We start from the raw sequence: 21,699 nt of genomic DNA, 5'->3' as shown, positions 1-21,699 counted from the left end.
ATTACAACAGTTTTATTGAAGGAGGTTACTGTCCCCAAGGGGAGACTTAACATGTAATATTATTTATGCACAGATGCCGCTGTCGTTTAAAGGGGTTGTTAAAATTGCATTTAGGAGTAGAATGACAAAACATTCCTTCAGCCTGCTTAATTATTTTTGGGTTAACTCGTAAGACAGAGCAGAGCAGATACCTTCACCTTTCAGGCTCACATGCTGTACAGACGGCTTTGTTATAACTGAGGTTAGAGGAGACTTTGAAGAAAGGGGAGACTGCTGCTAAAATGCACAGTTTTCTATCTTGTGATCACAACAAGGTCTTTCTTTGTTTGCAAACTTCTTCTTAATATGTACAGTATTACAATTTCTTCTGTATGGGAGCCACTATATCAATGGGTCCTCCTTTCTATGAGAGAGAATTCTAGGGATGAGCTGTGGCCACTTAAAAAAAACTCCTTAACAACTGTTATTTTTCCCTGTCAAACACACGATGGTCTCAAGAAATCTAAAGACTTGGGAATTTTAAAATAAAATGACTAGTAAGAGGAATTAGTCTCCCTTCATGGAGCCAGAGAGTCAATTTCCTGTATGGATTTCAACCATTTTTCCCTCTAGGTTTTGACTCCTGGTTGCATCAGTGTGCCCTGTATCAAATCAACTCACTGTTGCAATTTCATAATGAAATCTCTACCTAAAGAGCTTAGAAGAAATCTAAACCCATTATTGATGGAAACAACATACAGTTTTTGCCAGATGGTTGCAGGATGCATTGATTAAAACTGAACCATTAATCCAACCCAACCTTGGGTAAGTTTCACTGTACTCTAGCTCCAGTCCAACATGAAACATTATGCTAATCCTGATGTTGTTCACAATATTCTCTACTGATATTTGGTAGAAGAAGGGTATGATCATGCAACATTTGCTTTGTATCAGTGTCTATTCTGTTCATTTTTGAGGGGATAGTGTTGGTCACATGTGCTATTTTTATGTGCTTTGAAGATGAAACTTCTTTCCAGGGCAAATGTAGCCCAGCAGCAAGTTTCCTCCATTGGTGTCCTGGAATCTAACCTAGAGGGATCACCTTGGTACAGGAAAGAGGAAACTCATTCTCCATGTACTTTCAACCCTGGATTCTCTGTACAGACAGGCAATAAAATGTCAGTTGTGAAAGCACTTTCTGTAAAGTGGATGTCTCCCCACTAGGAACTATGTTGACTCCTTGTATATAAGAAATGAGTAGCCATTGAATGCCAGTGGCATTTGGTCATTGTTGACCTTGGCTGTTAAAAGGCTTTGTATCCCATTACCCTGAACTGTCTAAATCTCCTGTGATGTAAACCTCTTAGTGTTAAGAGACTTGTTATGGCCTTTACTATGTTACCGACCTCATGTAAAATCAGTGAGGGGCCATTGCTGTGGAACCAAGCCCCAAATCACTGTAAAGTAAAAACTATGACAGAGGTGGACTGAATTTTAGTCTCTTGTAGTACTAATACATGAGGCTGACCCGTCTGGGTCAAATTGTGACAAAATTCACTAGATGGATTCCTTATGTTTTGTTCATCGCTTTCTTGTGGGGTACAAAGAGAATGGGGTGGCAAGTTCTAAGCAACCTTACCTGCCAACAAATGAGGGAAGGAAAGAAGAAAAGAGAAGATGATGGCCTTGTGTCAACTATTTTTTGGGGGGTTAAATTGCTTCCTGTATGGAACCCCAGCCAAAAGCTAATGCTCCACCAAACTCCTCAAAATAAGGTGCAAGCCCTATTTACTAGAATCTGGGATTTCATTCATGGTTAACTCCATGAGCAGTACCTGTGGTTCCAGAAAGACTACTTGCAGAGTATTATACAACTCAGTGGGCACGTCTTCATGGGCTGTTCAGGCAGTTGAATAAACTAGCTCAGTTCACTCCAGAGTTTATTGCTCCTGAGCACACTGTTTGCACATGCACCCAGGACTGCAGCATGTTGAGCTGAGGTGGAGCAGCCCCAAGTTGGCTGGGGATGCAGGGGATCGGGCTGCCAGCCCAGGGTTGCTCTGACATAGCTCAGCATGGTACAAAGGGGCTGGTTGGAGAACACAGGTGTTTCAATGTGGGGCTAGCCAACACGTAGCCTCTGCACTGAAGCACCCTTGTGCCCCAGCCAGCCCTGCCAACATCTACACATGCATTTCAGCGGAGCAAATAATTCCACTATAGGATAGCACTTGTGTTTGGCAGTACTGTCCTACAGCGGAGTTAATTAATTTACTCCATCCTAATAGCCCTGCACATGCAGATGCTGAAGTTTTACTGCAGAGCTAATTAGATAACTCCGTAGTAAAGGTCTTGTGTAGACGTGCTCACTCTGGCAGAATTTGGACCCTAGTTTGCAAGATACTGAGGCATCCTGGTGTTGGATTCCCACAGATGTCAACAGGGCTTAGTAAAATCTCAGCTATGACTTCAACATTGGGCCCCGTATGAGGATCCTGATAACAAGACAGAATCTTTTATTGGACTTGTGCTGACTAATACCTTATAACACCTTTACCGTATCAGTTTACAGGGTTTTGTTATGGCTTGTTTTAACTGAAAACAAGAGAAGCCTTTGTCAGCCATGGATGGTTTTCTTCTTTCAGGTTCTATGCAAGTGATGAATAAAACGAGGCGGATCATGGAACAGGGAGGTGCCCATTTCATCAATGCTTTTGTGACGACACCAATGTGCTGCCCATCCCGCTCTTCTATTCTCACCGGAAAATATGTCCACAATCACAACACCTATACTAACAATGAGAACTGCTCCTCTCCATCCTGGCAAGCTCAGCATGAAATACGCACATTTGCAGTGTACCTCAATAACACGGGATACAGGACAGGTAAGGCCAATGTACTAAATGGTCTTTAACTGACAACTGCCACAGACCTTATTACACATGGTGGTATTGGCACCCATTATTTTCTGGTCAGCTGAGCAATATGTTTTCAAAGGTTGAGGAAGAGGGAATAAGAGGGCTTGCTCCAGGAGCTGAATATCTTAGCTAAGGAATGAATCCAGGACACAACAACCTAGACGGGACTGGGTGACTTGCCAGTAGGCTCCCTGCATGCGCCTAACGTACATAAGACAGAACCTTCAATGATACTGAAAGACAGTGTGGAGGAAAGGGTTTCGGAGTACACAGAGGAGATGGCATTCCTAAAACACCTAAGTTGTTAGTTTAATAAAACTGGAGGAAGGAGAGAAGGGGTTTCTTGTTCAGTGTATGGTGGGGGAGCTTTGAATTGGATTCGTTACTATGGAGATGATAACCTGTTCTCATATAGAGGATTAAGGAAAGATTTCAGGTGAGGAGTGAGCAGCAGGAGTAGAACTGTTGAGAAACGTAAGATCCTGTTTGCATGCAAATACTCTTACTAATGAAGAGGCCGTGAAGTAGAGCGGTGGAAACGTGAGTTTCTGTATCACACTCGTTTCCTTTTATGTAGGCATGCAGTTCAGGACCTTGCCCATTACAGTGCCGCTGTCACACTCTTGAGTTTACTTGTGCTGTGTTGCTCATTAACACCTTGTTATAGCATGTCAGTAAGCAGGGTTTCAGAGGGAAACGTAAGCCTGAATATATTCATGTAGCTGTCTGGGTCAGGGTCTGTCACGTACCATATGTTTGTACGGCACTGGCACAATGGGGCCCTGACCTGGGTTTGAGTCTGCTAGGCACTACCACATTATAAATGTTAATTAGTTATTACAGCACATGGGCACACTGGGCTCAGATTGCAGAAGCCAAGTTTCAAACTAAATTTGGTCAGTTCCTCCCAAAGTAAAGACCTGTGTTAGTTCTGAAAGAAAGAAGTAGGGACGAAAATGAATGTCTTATAGCTTGATAGCAATTTCCATTCACTTATCATTTCAGGCATTAGTACCTGTGACTGCATATCCATCAAGTCAAGGTCAATGATTTCCTCTTTATAATGCATTTTGTCCTTTGCTGATATTTGATCATTATCATTATTATTAAGGTAGTCAGTGGCCATGTCACAAGCAACTTCATCTCCCATTGATTTCAGTAGGAGTTGCAAACATTCAATAGTGTCATGATCTGTCATGATTTGGACCCCAAATTAAAAATTATGTCCAATTATTTTTCCTTCTAAATAGTAAAATGTACAGTTTTTCCCTATTAATGTGCAGACCAATTTTCTTGGGATAATTATTGGCATGTGCAAAAATGCCACTTTTTTGAGTGCAAACTATGACTTGTGTGGTGACTGAAATCTTCAGTACACGCAGGCAATCACAGGGTTTTTCTCATCAGACTTACTCAACAGTAGCCGCAATTAGTGACTGGTTGGAATTCTGGACTATGGTTTTATTAAAGGGCTTGAGTTCCCTGATAAGGGTCCACAGCTGTGTGTGTGGGCACATTTTACTTACTTCTTCCAGAGATTTTATCAGATTTACCTGCTTCACTAATTCAGTAGAAAATAAGTTTTAAAAGCTTTGAATGCTCGGCATCTCATATTTTCCAAGCCAGTTTTATAGTGGGTGTTTTGGATCTCATCAGTAAAACCTCACTGAAATGAGAAGTCTGTATAAGAGTGGCTGTAGGAGTGAGCAAGGTTCCTGATTCACGAAAGTACTTGAGCACAAGTGTAAATCCTCACAGAGCTGCAAAACACAAGGGCAATGGAGAAGGGGAGGAAAGGGGCTATCTGTAGCCATCTAAGCCCACTGTCCACTCATTTTGCTCTCTTGCTCTCTTCTGTTCATGCTCTTCTTCACTTTATGTTCCTTAAGCTTCCCTGCCTCTGCCCTCTTTCATGTAAGTTTGTACCTCCAGCTGTAGTTTTTATGGTTTCAGTCTCCCTGCATTTTGGTCTTCTTGCAGAAGAGGATTCTCACCCCCTATAGGATCTTCCTACCTGCACTGTGGCATTTTTCCAATGGTAGTGAAATCTGGTGCTTTGTATTTATTCAGACTTGTGCAGTTCCAGCTAGATTCATGCTGCTGTTGAAACTACTGGACAAGTGCCACTTAACGCGTGGGCAGAAAAATCAATATGATGCAGGATTCTCCCACACTTGGTCAACTGGAAAAAGTGTGGGAGGGCATAGAAACAGCATTTGCCACAAGCACTTCCACACGGTCAGTCTTTCTGCAGTTTTGCACTTTCTACCTGTCTGTGATAATTCGGAGGATTTCATTGTATTAAGCACAGAAACACGGTAAAAAAGAGTGACATTTTGGTCTTATTTGAAGTCATGGGGAGTTCCATCAGTGACTTAAATAGAGCCAGGATTTCTCCCAGCATGCAGAATACTCAAGCTTCCACCTTTGTATGGATCAGTTAGAATAAACATAGGGATAGGCCAGAGCTTGATTTTTCTGCCCCCCCCCCTTTCTTTCTGCCACTAAACCCCTAAGTCTGTGAATATATGTGTGCTCTCCTCAGCATTAATTTGGATTACAGTCTGGAAAATGTCATCATTGTAAGGGGGTAACCATGAAGGCCGGGTTGTTCTCTCTGCAAGCCCAACTCTGTACATTCTGGCTCTCTGTATCTTAATCCTACTTTGGAGAGTGTCTCACGTCATTGCCTTATTACATATTGTGGGAAATTATGCAGGAAGGACAATTTAAGTAAACAAGCATGTCGGCTGAAAAATTAATCTGTGGAAAGCTGGTGAAGCTCTGCTGCCTGAATCATCACTAACCGAAAATAGTGGGCACCAGTGCTCAGTCCCTGAGCAGGACATGACTAGAATGGAGGGAAAACAAAGAGATCCTGTAATAAACATTTCTGAATGTCAGAGAATTAACCCTGCCAAAAGTGCCTTGTATAAACATTTATAAAAAAAAGTTCTGTTTTTTTTAACACATGCTTTTCTTTCCAGGATGCAGCATTTAAAATGCATGATGCATTGTTGTTTGTTTATGTCCTTCAACAAATACCAACAATTTATTTTGTAACACAAATCTAAACTTTTCCTTACACGTTACTTAATGAGAAGAGCTTCCCTCTTCCATTTGTTTAATTGTTTAATTAAGGGGTCAACAAACTACAGCCTACAGTCTGGATCCAGCCCATGCAGCCTTTGGATCTGGCCCACAGAGCTTGGGCTTTGGTGGTGGGGGGCTCTGCCTGCACTACATTTCAGTTAGGCACCTGGGGTTTTGGCAGAGGGGAGCTCCCCCAGGGTGCCTACAGATGTTAAGGGCCCCTCTCTAACTCATGGCCCTTTATGTAAAGTGCCATGAATTAACCCCCCTGTTGGGTCAGGGGTGGGGGACTGGAGCCCTGGCCACCAGTCAGGGGCACTCCAGCAGCTTCCAAGGATGTTGCTGAACTGCCCCTCTCCCAAGCGGGACAGGGAGAGGAAAGGGAAGCAGCATTGTAGAGCTGCCAGCTGCTTTTGAATGAGTGGGGGTGGGGACTGTACTGGAATGGAGCCCCCCTTTGCCTCACAGGCCTGGCCTGGCCCGGCTCCCCCCAGTACGTGAGCTGGGGGAGTGGGGGGAGGGCAGCTGGCCACTTAAAAGCAGCCAGCAGCTCCATGCTGCTGTTCTCTTTCCCCCTTCCTCCCCCACTCCTAAACAAAAAATAAATCCTGGAGGGAACTCAAGTTCCCTAAGGTGCTTTGCTTTACAGTGCCTTAACCTAGTACTTTATTTGACCAAGGCTAATTTTTTGCATGATCAGCCACTTTAAAAGTGCTCTGCAGCCATGCATGTGCATAAAGTCACAGCTGTAGACCGCTTTCAGGGACTCTATCGTGTAAAAAATGTCATTTGTATAAGCACCCCCAGTGCTGCATCACAGTCGGGCAGCAGGCAGAAGCAGTGGAGGTGGGTGAATCTTAGTGCCTGCTTACCTCAGACCTGAGCTGAGTTGTTCTGGGTCTCTCTGCCAGTAAAAGTTGCCACTCTCTGGTATAACTCATTAGGTTAAATTAAAATTGGTGACTGATTCCTAGAACATTTTGTGAATTATTTCAGCCTAATCTACAGGAAATGAAAACATATGCATGTCTTATGACATTCAGTAGGATTAGGAATGATGAACCAAATCCAGCCCTGTAGAAGAGCACACTGTCAGTACTTACTGTGCATCTTGCCCCACTGTTTTTGGCGACGCTAAGGACTACTTGTGAATTAGGATGTCGAAATCTGGCCCTCTGACATTGGGTTCATACTTGAATTATACAGAAATTTAATACTATTTTACAGTATTCATGTGTTAAGAATTCATAGAAATATTATTAGAGGTCTGTGTGTACCATAAGTTGAAATTTCCTGGGAATAAAGGTAATAATCATACTTAGTTCCTTCACAGGCTTTGCAATAATTAACAAATTAATTCATTAAAATTCAGTCGCAATCTTCCATTTCCTCCCATTAATATTACACTAAAAAGATACAGTGGCTGACTGCATTCAAATAATTATTTTTCCACTTCACTGTCTAAGGCTTTGACATTTCAAAGTTACTTTTACATTAAAGTCTGAGGAACAGGAAGAAGGCTGTTGGTAAATGTTTATTAAAAGAGGAGTGAACCTGCAAAATATGTGGCTGGATTGTAATGTACAAATACAAGCCAAGAGTAAAATTCTGAGTTTATCAACTCCACAAAGTTTGTACTATTTGTATTATGAAAGTGTTTAGGCCAGTGCTTTTCAAATTCTGTAGGCTCAAGGCACCCCTCAGGAAATGCTAGTTCTTAGCTTTTACTTGCTTTTTGACAATGGAAAAATAATAGAGCAATTCTTCTGTAGCAGAGAACTCAGAAAGCCCACAACAGGTCAGAATGTTTTTAACAGTAGGGATTCTTACTTGTAATCTCTGGGTTTATCTCATGAATCGGGTATAGGTGTTTGCACACCTAACAATGCTTGTATTGCACAGCACCCTTAAAAGGAGCTTGTGAAACATGAAGGTGTTTTGGCGTTCTTGTTGAAAATCACTGGCTTAGGGAATCCAGTCTGCAATGTGCAAATGGCACACTGCCTTGAAGGGCTTATGATGTAAACTGTAGAATGGTAAGTGATGTGCTCAAGGTCATATAACAGATCACTGGCAAAGCTGAGAATAGAAACTAGGTCTCCTGACTCTGTCCAGTGCCATAGCTGCTTGACCATGCTTGTATACCTCTAGGACAAAGCCTATACAAAGGACAGCAGAATTTGCCATCAGTGAAGGACTGAGGATAAATGTTTCAAGTGTGCCTAAAAGATTTAGGAGCCTAAGACTCATTTTCAGAAGTGATTCTGACTATTAGGAACCTAAGTGTAATTGGTTTTGCACTGGCTTTCAATCTACACTGAGTCACTTTTGAAAATGAGATTTATGAGCACCTATACACATGCAGTGAGGCTGCTTCGATGCACTGTAATTACAGCAAGTCCGAGCAGACTCGATTACTTGAGTCTTCTGGGGCGTGGTAATTACCATGCTCCGGCAGACTCCAGCATCTTGTGTATTGGCATCCCTGTGCTGAAAAATGGTAGCCCTGGCACTTTAACTAAAGCTTATGCAATTACTTTTAGTAAAAGCACCCCTGCAACAATTTTTCAGTGTGGGGACGCTGATACATGAGATGCTTCGAGTTCTTTGATTAGAGACACTTTAATTAAAGTACCTTCCCCCCCCCCCCAACCTAGCCTGGAGTCCAACATACTGTTGCTAGCATTTGAGATGGGTTCACTAATGACTATGGAAATAAACCAGAGGATGTGTCCCTTCTGCCTAGCCCTGTTCTTTTCCTTTTTGCCTAAATATATCCATTTTCAGTATGAAACATTGTGGATTATCAAAAACATCTTGTCTTTTTTCCAGCAATTTACCCGTCTTATATGATGTCAACTTCAGCATTTAACGTATAATGGCTTTGTCATATTGATTTATCATTTCAGCCAAGAAGCAATTTTTAGTGTGGTATTTCTTCAAAAATAGGATTCTTATCTCTCAGGATTCAAAAAAGAGCCACCCCCCACCCAGAATACTTGTACATTATCAAAATGTTGTCAAAATTCATATTCAAGATCATTTAGGATCTGTTATTTACAGATAAAAAGGAGCCATCAGATTATTGTATCTACCTCCTTGCAAGGGAAGGATGAATTGGGTACTATACATGATCATAGCTAAAAGACTGAGATAATGTTCTGTCTCCCTTCTAAGACAGTGATTCTCCACCAAGTGCTGTGGCATCCTGGTCTGCCTTGGGATTCTTTCAGGCATACCACAGAATTTCATGCAGAGTTAGCATTATCGGGTATACAAACATGATTCACAAAATAAAACCAACACTCATATAAATAGTGTTCATAAAATTCTGACCTGTTGTAATCTTTCTGAGTTCTTTACAGTAGAAAAAGCACTGTATTGTTTCTCCATAGTCAAAAAATGCATAAAAACTAAGAGCTGGAATTTTCCAAGGAGTGCCTTGGGAAAGGGTGTCTTCAGCCTAAAAAGGTTGAGAACCACTTCTCTAAGATCTCTCTGTCTGTCCATTCATACAGTTATGTACATCACAATCCCGTTCATATCTGAGTATCTCCTTTTTTGATGTTTTTCTCTGAACGATTGTTCTTTTTGGAGCACAGCTTCCCAAGGCTGCCCTCTCATTATTTTTATAACTGTAGAGGTTAGGTTGACAGAGTAATAATGTTACAGTGGAGCTCAAATAGGAGTTCCAGTGATAGCATGAATGCAGATTCTAAAATCTGCTTTTCTCAGTGCCCCAAAACGTATGAGACCCTTATTGTTATACTCATCTAGTAAGAGCAGAAAGAGTTGGATTGGTAGGTAGTGGTAAAGCCTGCCTGGGCGTATCCAGCTCAAAGATGAAGGAATAAATCTTCTGATATCTCTGAACTCTGGCACCTGGTAAATTCTAAGATCAGCAGCTGCCTGTAATATAAAACTTAATAGAAAGTATTTCCTGAGGCAGGATTGAACGTTGTAGAGAACTGTAATGCTTTCCTTGTATATGGGAGGGACAATGGCCCAGTACTTACGGTGCCAGCCTAGTGCTTGGGTACTACAGTTCAGTTTTCTACTCTGCAACAGACCTTTTCAAGAGATCTATGTCAAGCAAGTCAGTTAGTCTTTCTCGTGCCTCAGTTTCCCTTCTGTGAAAAGGGAAGACAGCTTCTTTCCTACTATATAGTGTGTTGTGAGGATAAATAAATATTGTGCGAAGTACTTCAATACTGAGGGCCATATAGGTACCTTGGATAGATACATGAAGGACATAGAGGTCAGCTGTTATACATGTCCCTGGTGCCAAGATTATTTCAGAAAAGATGGAAGAGATGAACCCATGGAAAGTAACTGTAGAAGATGAGATTTCTTCTGTCTGGATGGAGTTATAGCGAGAGAGAATTTTGTGGTTAGTTTGAATCAGGGTGGGAATTTTCTCTTAATTGGGTCCAATAAGAGTATATTGTTCCCTTTGCATATTTATTTATGAACTAATGTTTTCCCTAGTGCTTCTTCCAAGTGCACTACTAAATGGAAAAAAAAAACTGGGTTTCATTTCAAGAGGGTAGATGTTTCTTCTTGCACAACATAACCCGATATTTTCCCAGAGTTTGGCAGTCAGAGACTTTCTCCAGTCTTGCAGACAAAATGGCATTGATTAAAACTCTAAGATTGAACTTGTGCAAAATGAGGCAATGCTGACTAATAAAGGTTCACTGTAAGCCGTCTAAGTCTTTTATTATACCACTTACTATTAAAAAGGTTGCCAGTCTTTGACATGGTTTTTTTTGGGGGGGGGGGTGGTAGGGGGAGGGAGGGGTATTGGTTTATTTGAGGGTTTTTTTAACATGAAGGTACAAATTTGCATCTGGAGACCAAAGGGCTCCTGTTGTAAAAGTAGATGGTAGTGGTGGTCTTTTAGTCACTTTTAGTGTACAATAAATCACCATGCTCCCAGGCATCTGTTTTTGGGAGTACCCTGGGTAAACAGCAGATCAGGATAATCACAGTTGGCAATCCAGTTCTGTAAACGTATGAGTGGACTGACCTAGAGCAAGATTCTGCATTCCAAAAACAAGCTCTGAATTACAGTTTGAACCTTGCTGCTTTCCCTTGTGCTGTCAGGTTAAAAACAACACAGTCATGATGTTCTCATTGGCTTCCATAGAAGTAGACTCTGGTCCACTGACTTCCTTGGGATTCCTGAAAAAGGCAAGCAGGACTTGGATTGTTAGCTCCATTTTTCTGTTTAATCCTTGTTGACCATTTTGAAATATTTGGGTAAAAGTTTTCTGTTTTAATTGGCTCCACCTGTTCCCCTTGAGCCAGGTGGGTCTGATAAATAGCACTTGGCACTGATCCTGGGCTGCAGCTGAGGAATGAGAGATGCAAACTCAGGGCGGGCGGGGGTTCAAAGGTATTGTAATGCTTATCTTTGTGTTCATGTAGTCCTGGGCCATATGTGCTTGAAACTGGTTCCTTAGCATAATTTATAGCAGCCAACAGACTACTCCAATTACAGTGTTTCCCCGATGACCTCATGAAGCTGTTAGTGCAACCAAGGATTAGCAGAACATAGGGTGACTTTTTTTCACCTTAGCTACATCTCCACCAGCCTCAGAGAGAAGGGGTTACGTGTAAGAGCCCTATTCTGATACTAGTGGTTTCCTCTACAGTGTGGTATGGTACACTGGCCTTTAGTTAGGCAGCTTTGGGCTCACAACGTATTGTAATACACAGGAGAATCTGGACAACAATGTCCCCAAACTTTATATACTTTATACTTCTCTCTATATATCCTACCTGTTCAGGTGCCTCTTTGAGGATGCCTGAAAGCACTGACTTCAAGCAGACCTTTCACAGTGTTAGAAATAAGCAGAGGGCCTAAATGAATGGACTTACAGGGGCTTGAGAGAAAAGTGTAGCCTTAGGGTACTTTCCCTTCTACAATTAATGATTTAATGCATAGCTGTGCAACTGGAGGCCAGCAGGCCATATACAGCCCCTGAGGGGTTAACCTGCAGTCCCTGAGCTTCTGGTTCAGGCTTTGTTTCCCCAGCCATTCCTACTGCTGTCAGAATCTCCTGCCTCCCTCTCTCTTCTCTAGTGCCCACTACTTGCCTCCATCCCTGGCAGTGTGGCAGGGCAGCATGGCCCACAAGGCTGAGGGATCCACATCCGGGGACCCAGGGAGACCTGGGAACCCAAGTGCAGTGCCCTGGCAGTTGCCCATGTGGCTGCAAGCCACACATTGTATTGTGGTGCTGCTGGATAGGCATGGGCACAGTGTGGCAGGGGAGACGTGCAATGTAGCATGTCATCCCTGGCTACTCAGAAGTTGAACAGCCCTGATCTAATGTATAAGAGCCTACTATATACTGGTATTCTCTGTGCCTCATTATCATGGTTACTGAGAGATTGACATGAAGTCCAGATCTTTTAACCCTTTGCATCAGAGCTTAAATTCCTATTGCCACGAAAAGCTAAAAGACAGCTTTTCATTGTTTGGATTACACAATTGGTACTAGCTTTCCAAATGTTTCAGCACCCAAGAAACTGAGGCGTCTTGAAAATATGGCCACTTCTAGCGTTTTAATCAAAGGATCTGATCCTTCTCTCACATGAATCCGTTTAACTCCGCTTTAAATCTATTGACTTTCTTGGAACTGCTACCAGTTTCCAGTAGTCTTATTGGGAGTGACTCTTGAATTTGACCCTTGGACTTATTGTTACTAGTGCACATAAATATGAGTCTTTCTGAAATTACACCTGCCTTTATCTGATTGTCTTTTACAAAACAGAAGAGTATCACAAAAAATTCTGGCTAGATACACAGCAATCAGAAATGTAGCTTTTTCATTTAAAACTGTAATAGATGCAGACGTCAGCTCAATCTCTTGACCTAGAAAAAATAGTTCTAAAAACAGATATGGAACAACTAAGATGAATAAATAAATTCATGTGGAAAGCTTTAAGATTAGCATATCAAAACATGAGCAAGTGACTGAAAAGATAGCTTTTAAAATATGTGAGAATGAATACAGTGCTCTATAAAGTACTTAAAATAAGGAATACAGAGGGTTAAGGGAGTCAACCTTTATTATTTTGGGAACATGAGTATCATGTAGTTCTGAATGCTAAAATTATGGAATAGTATAAATTAGAGGTGAGACAGACCTGTTAGGCTATCTGCTTCATCGCAACCAAGACAGGATTGCTCCATAGGATGTTTTTTTTTCTAGTGCATAGCCCGGTATAGGCTTAAATATCACAAGAGATTTTGCTTCCGCTACGTCCCAGGGGAGAAACCATTCCACAATGAAACATATCTCTGTCAGGAAGTTATTACTGATATTCTGCCTGTGCATTCCTATCTTGATTTCATCCTATTACCCTCATTTGAAATGAATGTAAGCATTGTGATGATATTGTTGGGTGTGCTGTTACTGAAATGGATAAGGATCCTTGACCAGTAGTTCACAGAACTTTGCCTAAATAAAAGAGAAATGGCAGTCAAATAACACAGAATCTGACCTGAAATCCATAATCAGCTAAACTGGGTGTATCTCTACATGCATATTAATGCACTTGAATGAACTCCGAAGTTTGTCAGTCCAGAGTTTATTCAAGTAGGGTGAGTGTGCCCAGGAGCGCAGCATGTTGAGCCAGGGTGGAGCAGCCCTGGCTGGCAGGGGACCCTGAGGGGTAGCCTGCCAGCCCAGCTCCACGTGCTGTGGAGGGGTTGGCTGGGGCATGAGGGTACTTCACTGTGGGCTGGTGAGCAGGCAGCCCCCACACTGAAGCATCTGAGAGCCCCAGGCAGGCCCTCAGCATTTATATGTGTGCTGGTGCAGAGTTTTTTCACTCCACAGCAGGATAGTATTTGTATTTATAAGTACTATCCTGCTGCAGAGTAAATTAGTTTACTGCAGCCTAATAGGGGCACAGGTGTAGTAGATGGGAGATTATTATTGTGAAGCTAATTAGTCAGCTGCACAGTAAATATCTCATGTAGACAGGCCCACTGAGTGATAAGATGGAACCCTGGACTTGATTCTGATTTCTTGCCAATTTCTGTAGTAGGCCGGTGCAAAGCAGCAAGTATTCAATTCAGATTTGAATTCAGCAGATTCAGAGGGACAGTGATTCAATTTGGTGATTTGAATCACTATCCCGCTTCGATTTGGCCAATTCAGATTCGGAGATTCAGCGCCAGTTTGGAGATTCGGCCATAGGCTATAATGTGGAATCACTGAAGTACCTATAACGTTATCGTTTTTTTGCAGATTCAGATGGAAACAGCAGGGATGGTAGTTTATTCAGAGCATGAAGCCTGCCAAGTTTTTCAAGGAGATAGGTGCAGGCATATCTGTGAAAGTGCACAGCAAACTGTTGAAAGCAAAATTCGTGTCACTTCTGTGTGTTAAGTCAGCAGGATGAAAGCGGCAGGGATGGTAGCCCCTTGCATGGGCATGATGTCTGCCAGGTTTCAGGGAGAGTGGTGCAGTGGTTTCTGTGAAAGGGCACCTCAAGGTTCCCCAGAATTTCCTTTGCTATGGCCCTCAACTCCTCTGCTTCCAGATCCAGCTCCTCCTCTGGCACTGGAAAGCTCACACTGTGAACTGAAATGGGGGTGGAGAATGTCATGCTGCTACTGGTTAGTGGTGGTGGTGCAGGTGCAGGCACTGCTACCACCTCCTTGTTCCCACTCTCAGCAGAAGACTTGGTGCAGAGTCACTTGGATGGACTGGATGTGTTCAAGTCAGCAGGCCTGGATGAGCTGCATGCGAGGGTACTGAAGGAATTGCCTGTTGTCATAGCAGAACCACTGCCATGGCTGTTTAAGCACTTGTAGTGCTTGGGTCAGGTCCCGGAGGACTGGAAGAAGGGCCAATTTGCTCCCTATTTTGAAGAAGGGGAGGAAGGAGAATCCAAGTAATTATAGGCCAGTCAGTCTCACCTCCATTCTTGGAAAGGTCTTCGAAAAGATTATGAAGGATCATATTTGTGGGAGTCTAGCAGGAAAAATAATGCAGCAGGGCAACCAGCGTGGATTCGTAGCAGATCGATCTGGTTTTGTTTTATGACAGGGTCACAAAATGCTTAGATGCAGAAGTAGAGGTAGATGTCATTTTCTTGGACTTTAACGAGGCCTTCAATACAGTATCTCATCCCATTCTCATAAATAAATTAAGAGGCTGTGACAGACGTTTTCACGGTCTGGTGGGTGGCAAGTTGACTTTGGGGGTCGCACTCAGAGAGTGGTAGTAGACTGGTTGGTATTGCCCTGGAAGTACGTGGGTAGTGGGGTTCCGCAGGGTTCGGTCCTTGGACCTGTACTCTTCAATGTCTTCATCAGTGACTTGGATGTGGATGTGAAGTGTACTCTGTCCAAGTCTGTGAATGATACTATATTTTGGGGTGAAGAGGGTACTCCAGAGGGTAGAAAACAATTGCAGGCAGACCTGGACAGGTTAGAAAAGTGGGCAGTACACAATAGGATGCAGTACAACAAGGAGAAGTGCAGAGTGCTGCACCTAGGGTGCAAAAAATATCCAGCACACCTGACTGGGAAGTGACCCTCTCAGAGCACCGAAGCAGAAAGGGATCTTGGAGTCATAGTGGTCTCCAGGATGAACGTGAGTCGTCAGTGTGACAAAACCGTCAGCAAAACTAACTGCACTTTGTCTTGCATCAGCAGATGCATTTCAGATAGATCCAGGGAAGTGATACTTCCCCTCTATACAGCATTGGTCAGACTGCAGGTGGAGTACTGCATCCAGTTTTGGGTGCTGTACTTCAAGAAGGAGCTTTATAGACTCGAGAGGGTCCAGAGGAGGGACACTCGTATATTTAGTGGCTTATAGGACAAATCCTATGTGGAGAGACTGAGGGACCTGAACCTCTTCAGCCTCCACAAAAGGAGGCTGAGAGGTGATCTTGTGGCCGCCTACAAATTCACTAGGCTTCCAAGGGAGGTGGTGCTCTCCCCTACCTTGGGGGTCTTTAAGAGGAGGCTGATAGGCATCTGGCTGGGGTCATCTCACCCCAGTGCTCTTTCCTGCCTAGGCAGAGGGGTCAGATTCAATGATCTGTTGAGGTCCCTTCTGACCCTCGCATCTATGAATCTATGAAAGACTCATCGCTGCCAGGAAAGTGGGTGCATGTATGTTTGGGGCGGGGGGAACTTGCAGCTCTCCCTCTGCCCCCATCTCCCTCCCCTGCCAGAAGACCTGGTACCTGCCTTTCCAGCATGATTCATAATGTTTGGCGTGCTGCAAAATGTGTGTGTGTGTATAATATATATTGTGCTTTCCTGCACAGTGATGACACACTGTCAGGGAAAACATGGATTGTTTTCTGTGGGGGGAAAGAATCAAGACAGACTAACAAGAACAAATAAGAGGATTTTGGGGGAAGAATAAGTTGAAAGGAATGGATAGGGATAACAATAGGGATTGTACGCAAGGGTAAGTAGGAAAAGATTGCTAGTCTCTCTTACAAGAAGAGAGACTAGCTACCAAGAGACTAGATAGCAAGCCAGAGCCTTTCAGATGCTGCTGGTCCAAGAAAGAGACAGCTCAGAAAAGGGAGAGATCACTTCAGACACAGCTTGATATGTTGTATCAGTATTGATATGTTGTATCAATATCAGAGCAGTCTTTCCCCCTCTCAGCCTTTTCTGTATATGGCAGATCACCCTGCCCCCCTCCTTCTTCTCAGTTTCTGTTTCCTGCAAGCCTTCTGAATCTCCAAATCTCTCCAAATTGATTCGGAGGCTTCCAAATCAATTTAGATCTTTTAATGGGTCTCCTGATTCGGTTTGGATTTGGAGATTGGGCCGCCAAATCAGCCCGAACCTCCTCTGAATCGAATTGGCTACCGAAGCTTCGCACAGCCCTACTCTGCAGAGTTATTGAAATCAGTGTCAGCCTCACCCTCCTTAGAGGGAAATAGTCACTACTCTGTAAAAAGGATGATATTAGATTTGCATCCAGCGTGGAGTACCCTCTTGATTTGCAGTTGACTATAGAGGCCAGGAAAGGCATTTGATGGTCTTTCTGTGCTTTTATATAATTTGGGAAAAGGCGTTTTTAAGCCACTATTTAAAAAAATGGTAGAAACCTTGTAAGTGTTGGTAGAACAGACTTAAGAATTCGCCATGGTTGGGGATTCACTCTTTTAGATGATATTCAGAACGAGCAACCTTTCCTTTTAATTTTCATTACGTTGGCTGCATGTTGTCAGGCTAGATTATTTTTTGAAGCGGTAGGGTTTGGGTATGATATATTCATACTTGCTTTGTGTATGGAGTAGGTTTTTTGTATTAGTCTATAATGGCCATGTCTACCAAGATGCTGACTGCCCTGTAGTGTTGCATGGCAGAAAGCTTGCTGTGATACTGCTGTGTCGTAGTGTTGGGCTACTGTACAGTCAGTGTCACAAAAAAGCCATTCAGCAACGCTATTGCGCAGTAACTCCAGTTACTGTGCAGTGATTTAGTACTTATATAAGTGACTGCACAGTAATGACTGCACATTCAGTGTCTTATGTAGATGTGGCTACTGTGGAGCAAATTCTCACATCTTCAGTTTTTGCCTTTTAACCCTTCAGCAAAAAGAAATTTAAACTCTTGTAATTTCCACCTGCGCTTGGAAGTCCCTCTCAAGGGATTAAGAATGGTGGGGAGGCTTGAGAAACAGTAAAATTGTAGAGGTCATGACATGTTGCAGAAAAGACTGTGTTGTATATAGGTCTCATGTCTATTACCATATTATCTCCCACATATCCTATTTCACCTGTTCATAGGAGAGGCTGGTTTGTGTAGCATGTACGTTTGTGTGAATTTCCCCATTCTTATACATATGAAAAGCTTTTAAAGCCATTTGGACATCTTTTATGATAACTTCCTAGACTAGATGGTGAAGCATAACTGTTTATATACAGCTGTGCTTCCTGCAAATGTTTGCTAATGAAATCCTGGAGCAGTCTGGAATTGGATGAAATGAAGACTCGCATTCTCCAGTGAGCAGCTGTCTCGAATGATGGGCTGTGCTGATGCAAGGGAAAAAATCGCTTTAGAGAGAGAAGCTTAACAATATGAAAGCAAAATCTTCCCCCAGCAGCAAAAGAGCTTTACCGTAGCCCCATATTTTGTAGCACAAAAGAGCAACATTTGGAAGACTTTATATGATGAGTCTTTCAAGGTTCCTGCAAAGGAGGGAGCAAAGGAGGGAGAGATGTGAAATGGAAAGTTAGAAACAGTAGAGAAAATTGTTTAAAGTACTTTGACGTCCATGAAAGATTATAAAGACATCCCAGATGTACATTGGTGGATATGCAGAAAGGTGCTGGAAGGAACTTCCATAAGACTTTCCTTTAATGCCCCTGCAGAATGACACTGGAGTAATTCTTTACAAGAATGCTGCTTTCTTGTGTTCTTCAGCTGACTCGGCCACAGGCTTTAGGAACTGACTGGTAAACTGGAAGCTGTGCTTCCATAAAGGAGTGCAAAATTTAATTCTGTTTGGATGTAATATATTGGTGAGTCACAAAAGCCTGTAGACTGCCTTGTACATACCTGCCACCGTAGACAACAGTCAATATCTCAATCCATTATCCTTTGATATCAAGCCAAAAAAAAAAGTCTCCTGCACTCTTTAATTACCCACGCATCACTGTGGATTGCCTTTCACTTTTTAAATATTGGATCTTGTTCAGAAATCAAAGTTTCTTGAGAGAGTACTTTCACAACATAGGCCCTGAAATAATGAGATGTTTTTAGCCATTTACAGTGAAGCAGATTTTGCTTTGTTCAGTGCAGGGAATTTATTTTGTCTGATTTTGATGAAAGTCTGATTTAAAGACATGCCTGACCTAGTGATTATAACAAGGAACCAGAAATTCTCCAAGAAAACTCCTAATTTGGGATCAGAGTTACAAGTCAATTAACTCCTCCATAACTCAGTTCTGCGGGTAATCAGTAAAATTAGTAAAATGGGAGTAGTAATGATTGTAGCTTCTTGGATAAAAGGAGCCATGCAATTTCAGAGTGCTTCTAGTATTTATTCATTGATGTGTCTTTTTGGTGGATCTTCTTACTGGTCTTACATGCCACAGATCATAATCATCTCCTTCGAAAGAGCTCAGATTTTCCCCTTTTTTTTTCTTTTTTGGCCAGGGAGATGCATTATTTGAGTACCTTTACTTTTCAGTACAAGGGGATAAGTAACCTGATCAAAATACCTATGTTGCCAGTGCCCTCTCTCCCATTATAGTAGTTGCACAGAGATTTTTTAGGTCAGGTCTCAGCTGGTACAGATAGTGAAGCTATTCTGACTTAGGCCAGTTAATACCTGTCTTTATGTGCATCTTTTACTCAATTTTTGACTGTGTCTGTACTGTGCATTTTAAATTCCTGCTGTGTCTTATAAAGCAGAAGCTGTGTGATCAGTGGGTGAAGAAGGATTTCTCTGTCATTAGTTTTAGTTCACTGTAACTCCCTGCAGGACAAATGCTCAGCTGCCATAAATGGGTATAAGTTCAGTGACTTAACTAGAGCTTTGCCACTTTACCTCAGTTAAAGATCTAGTCCAATGACTTCCATGGCGTATGCTTGTTCTCGCAAGTGCAAGGAAGATCAGAATCAGGCACTTAAGACTGAAATTTTTAAACTTCCTTAGGAGTATAGATACCCAGTTTCAATCAAATGTTGGGGGGCATTGACAATCGTGTCTAAGTCTTTTGGGTTTCTTTGAATATCAGAGTTATACAGATCTAGGTCAAAATGCTAAGCTCACATCAGAGATTCTTCTCTTCTGCTGTGTCTACATACACGCACATGTCCATTGACAGAACATCAGCCTGAACTGCCATGTTAACTATCTGGTTTCAAAAATCGGTATAACCTCAAGGTGGAAAGTATGTCGCCGTCTGGGCCCTAACCTGTTAATGGAGAAGCATCGCTAAAGAGCTGAGATCCAGGAGAGTTTTAAACATGGAAGGCAAATCAGATAGCAGAGTTGCACTCCACCCTGTGGATCCAATGCCAGAATTTTGCGATTAGGTCTTATCAAAGTGGCTAGAGGATTCATGCACTGAATAGTGCTCACATGCTAATTATGTATATAGTGAAATATGTGTGCTGTTAAATTAACTTTTAAAAAGGAAATACTGGGAAAGCATCATTAGGCATAATATAACATCCTGGGGAATATGTGCTTTCCCTTTATAATTCAGACGGTTTGCATTTCTCTTAACCATTCTCTGTAATTTGTGTCAGTGCATCTGTGGCTTACAGGAGCCTGGCTAGCATGAATAGCTCTTCTGGGAGGAAGGCTCACGTGCCTGCCTAGCTCTCTTTAATGATACATATACCCTGTGTGTCTGTGCTTCTACCAAGCAGGCTGTTTCATTTCTTTTAAGCCTGCAGTTTGAAATCTCAATCTTTGGGTGAACCTCATTTGTCGCAGCTTCTCCCAGCCCTAGCCTCATGCTGCTGAACTTACTATTTCTGTGAGTTACTGAGGTGGAGACAGTTTAAGTGGGTGTAGCCAATACGAAGAGTGCAGCTAAATTGGGTGTTTCAGTGTAGGATGAGATAATGTGGCAACTGGCACTATTTTAAACATATTTTGCTTGTTTTCACTGAGTATGAGTATGAGTGTCATGAATATGAGTATGACTATCCTGAGCCATTCCAGGAACTTCAGCGGTTATTTCACTTCTCAGCTTAGTCTGGTTTCATTTATTTCCTACATAGGTGGTTTGTAAAAAAGAAGATCCACAATATTAGGGACCTCTGAAATGCAGTGAAAGTAGCAATCAGATTTCCTAAAACATCTCATAGTTTGTTGTGTGTTAAATGTGCCTGGAAGAAGAAAATGAGCATTCTGTACGTAGGAGGCAAAAGCTGAAGAAGAGTGTGGTAAAATACAGCATCCCTGAAGAGTTTGTATTATACCTGCTTACTATACTTTCCTTTCTCTACCTCCAGCTTTCTTTGGAAAGTACCTTAATGAATATAATGGCTCCTATGTGCCTCCTGGCTGGAAAGAATGGGTTGGATTACTTAAAAATTCTCGTTTTTACAACTACACGCTCTGTAGAAATGGAGTAAAGGAGAAACATGGATTTGACTACTCCAGGGTAGGTCCTATTGCTTTACTTTGATTTTACCCCCCTTGGACATGATTGTAAGAAGGCCAGATACACTTTCTGGATTCAGTCTATTTAAAGCTTTCTTTTCATATTTGAAAGCCATTGGTCATAAAACCAGCTTCAGTACATGAGGCAGGTCCTTCATACTAAATACTATCTCTTCATTTCTTTTGTGACATGTTATTTAAAACATTCTTAGCAGCAATGGGAGCATAAGCTAGCCATCCTGAGACTGTAAAACTTCAATATGTCTTACAAGATGAGAAATGGATTTAATTGCATCATGACTTGTATTCCACTGCCAGGTAATTCAATTAACAAATGTTGAGCCAGACTAAGGGCCGTTACACCAGTGTAAAACTTATTTCAGTGGAGTGTAAATGAGATTTAAAAACTGATGCCCTCTACCTATAGGATGGTTTTTTGTCTTGTGTTTTATATAAATTATTTATTTATTTATTGGAGAGAAATCATTTCATCATCATAGTAGGCTGGTGTAGGGGAATCTATGATACCATGAAATATGGTATATTCGTTCAGACTTTAGAAGGACATACATGAATAGTAT

The 21,699-nt window shown here is 42.1% G+C and overlaps 1 protein-coding gene across 7 annotated transcripts in view; it reads left to right on the top strand.

Annotated features, from left to right (window-relative positions):
- SULF2 (sulfatase 2) overlaps positions 1-21,699 on the top strand; it is a 243,991-nt gene that overhangs the window by 167,808 nt on the left and 54,484 nt on the right. For 6 of the 7 annotated variants that reach the window (XM_090064399.1, XM_090064400.1, XM_090064401.1 and 3 more), the window contains 2 exons: positions 2,625-2,864; positions 20,968-21,119. In XM_090064399.1, the coding sequence (XP_089920525.1) occupies positions 2,625-2,864; positions 20,968-21,119 (392 nt within the window). Of the gene's footprint in view, positions 1-612; positions 805-2,624; positions 2,865-20,967; positions 21,120-21,699 lie in introns of all 7 variants that reach the window. The other variant, XM_090064404.1, reaches the window with a different exon arrangement.

Source organism: Crocodylus siamensis, chromosome 10 (genome assembly GCF_052110815.1).
Source record: "Crocodylus siamensis isolate JL-2025a chromosome 10, ASM5211081v1, whole genome shotgun sequence".
NCBI lineage: Eukaryota > Metazoa > Chordata > Crocodylia > Crocodylidae > Crocodylus > Crocodylus siamensis.
The sequence above is the reverse complement of the archived record's forward strand: the minus strand, read 5'-3'. Positions and strand labels throughout refer to the sequence as shown.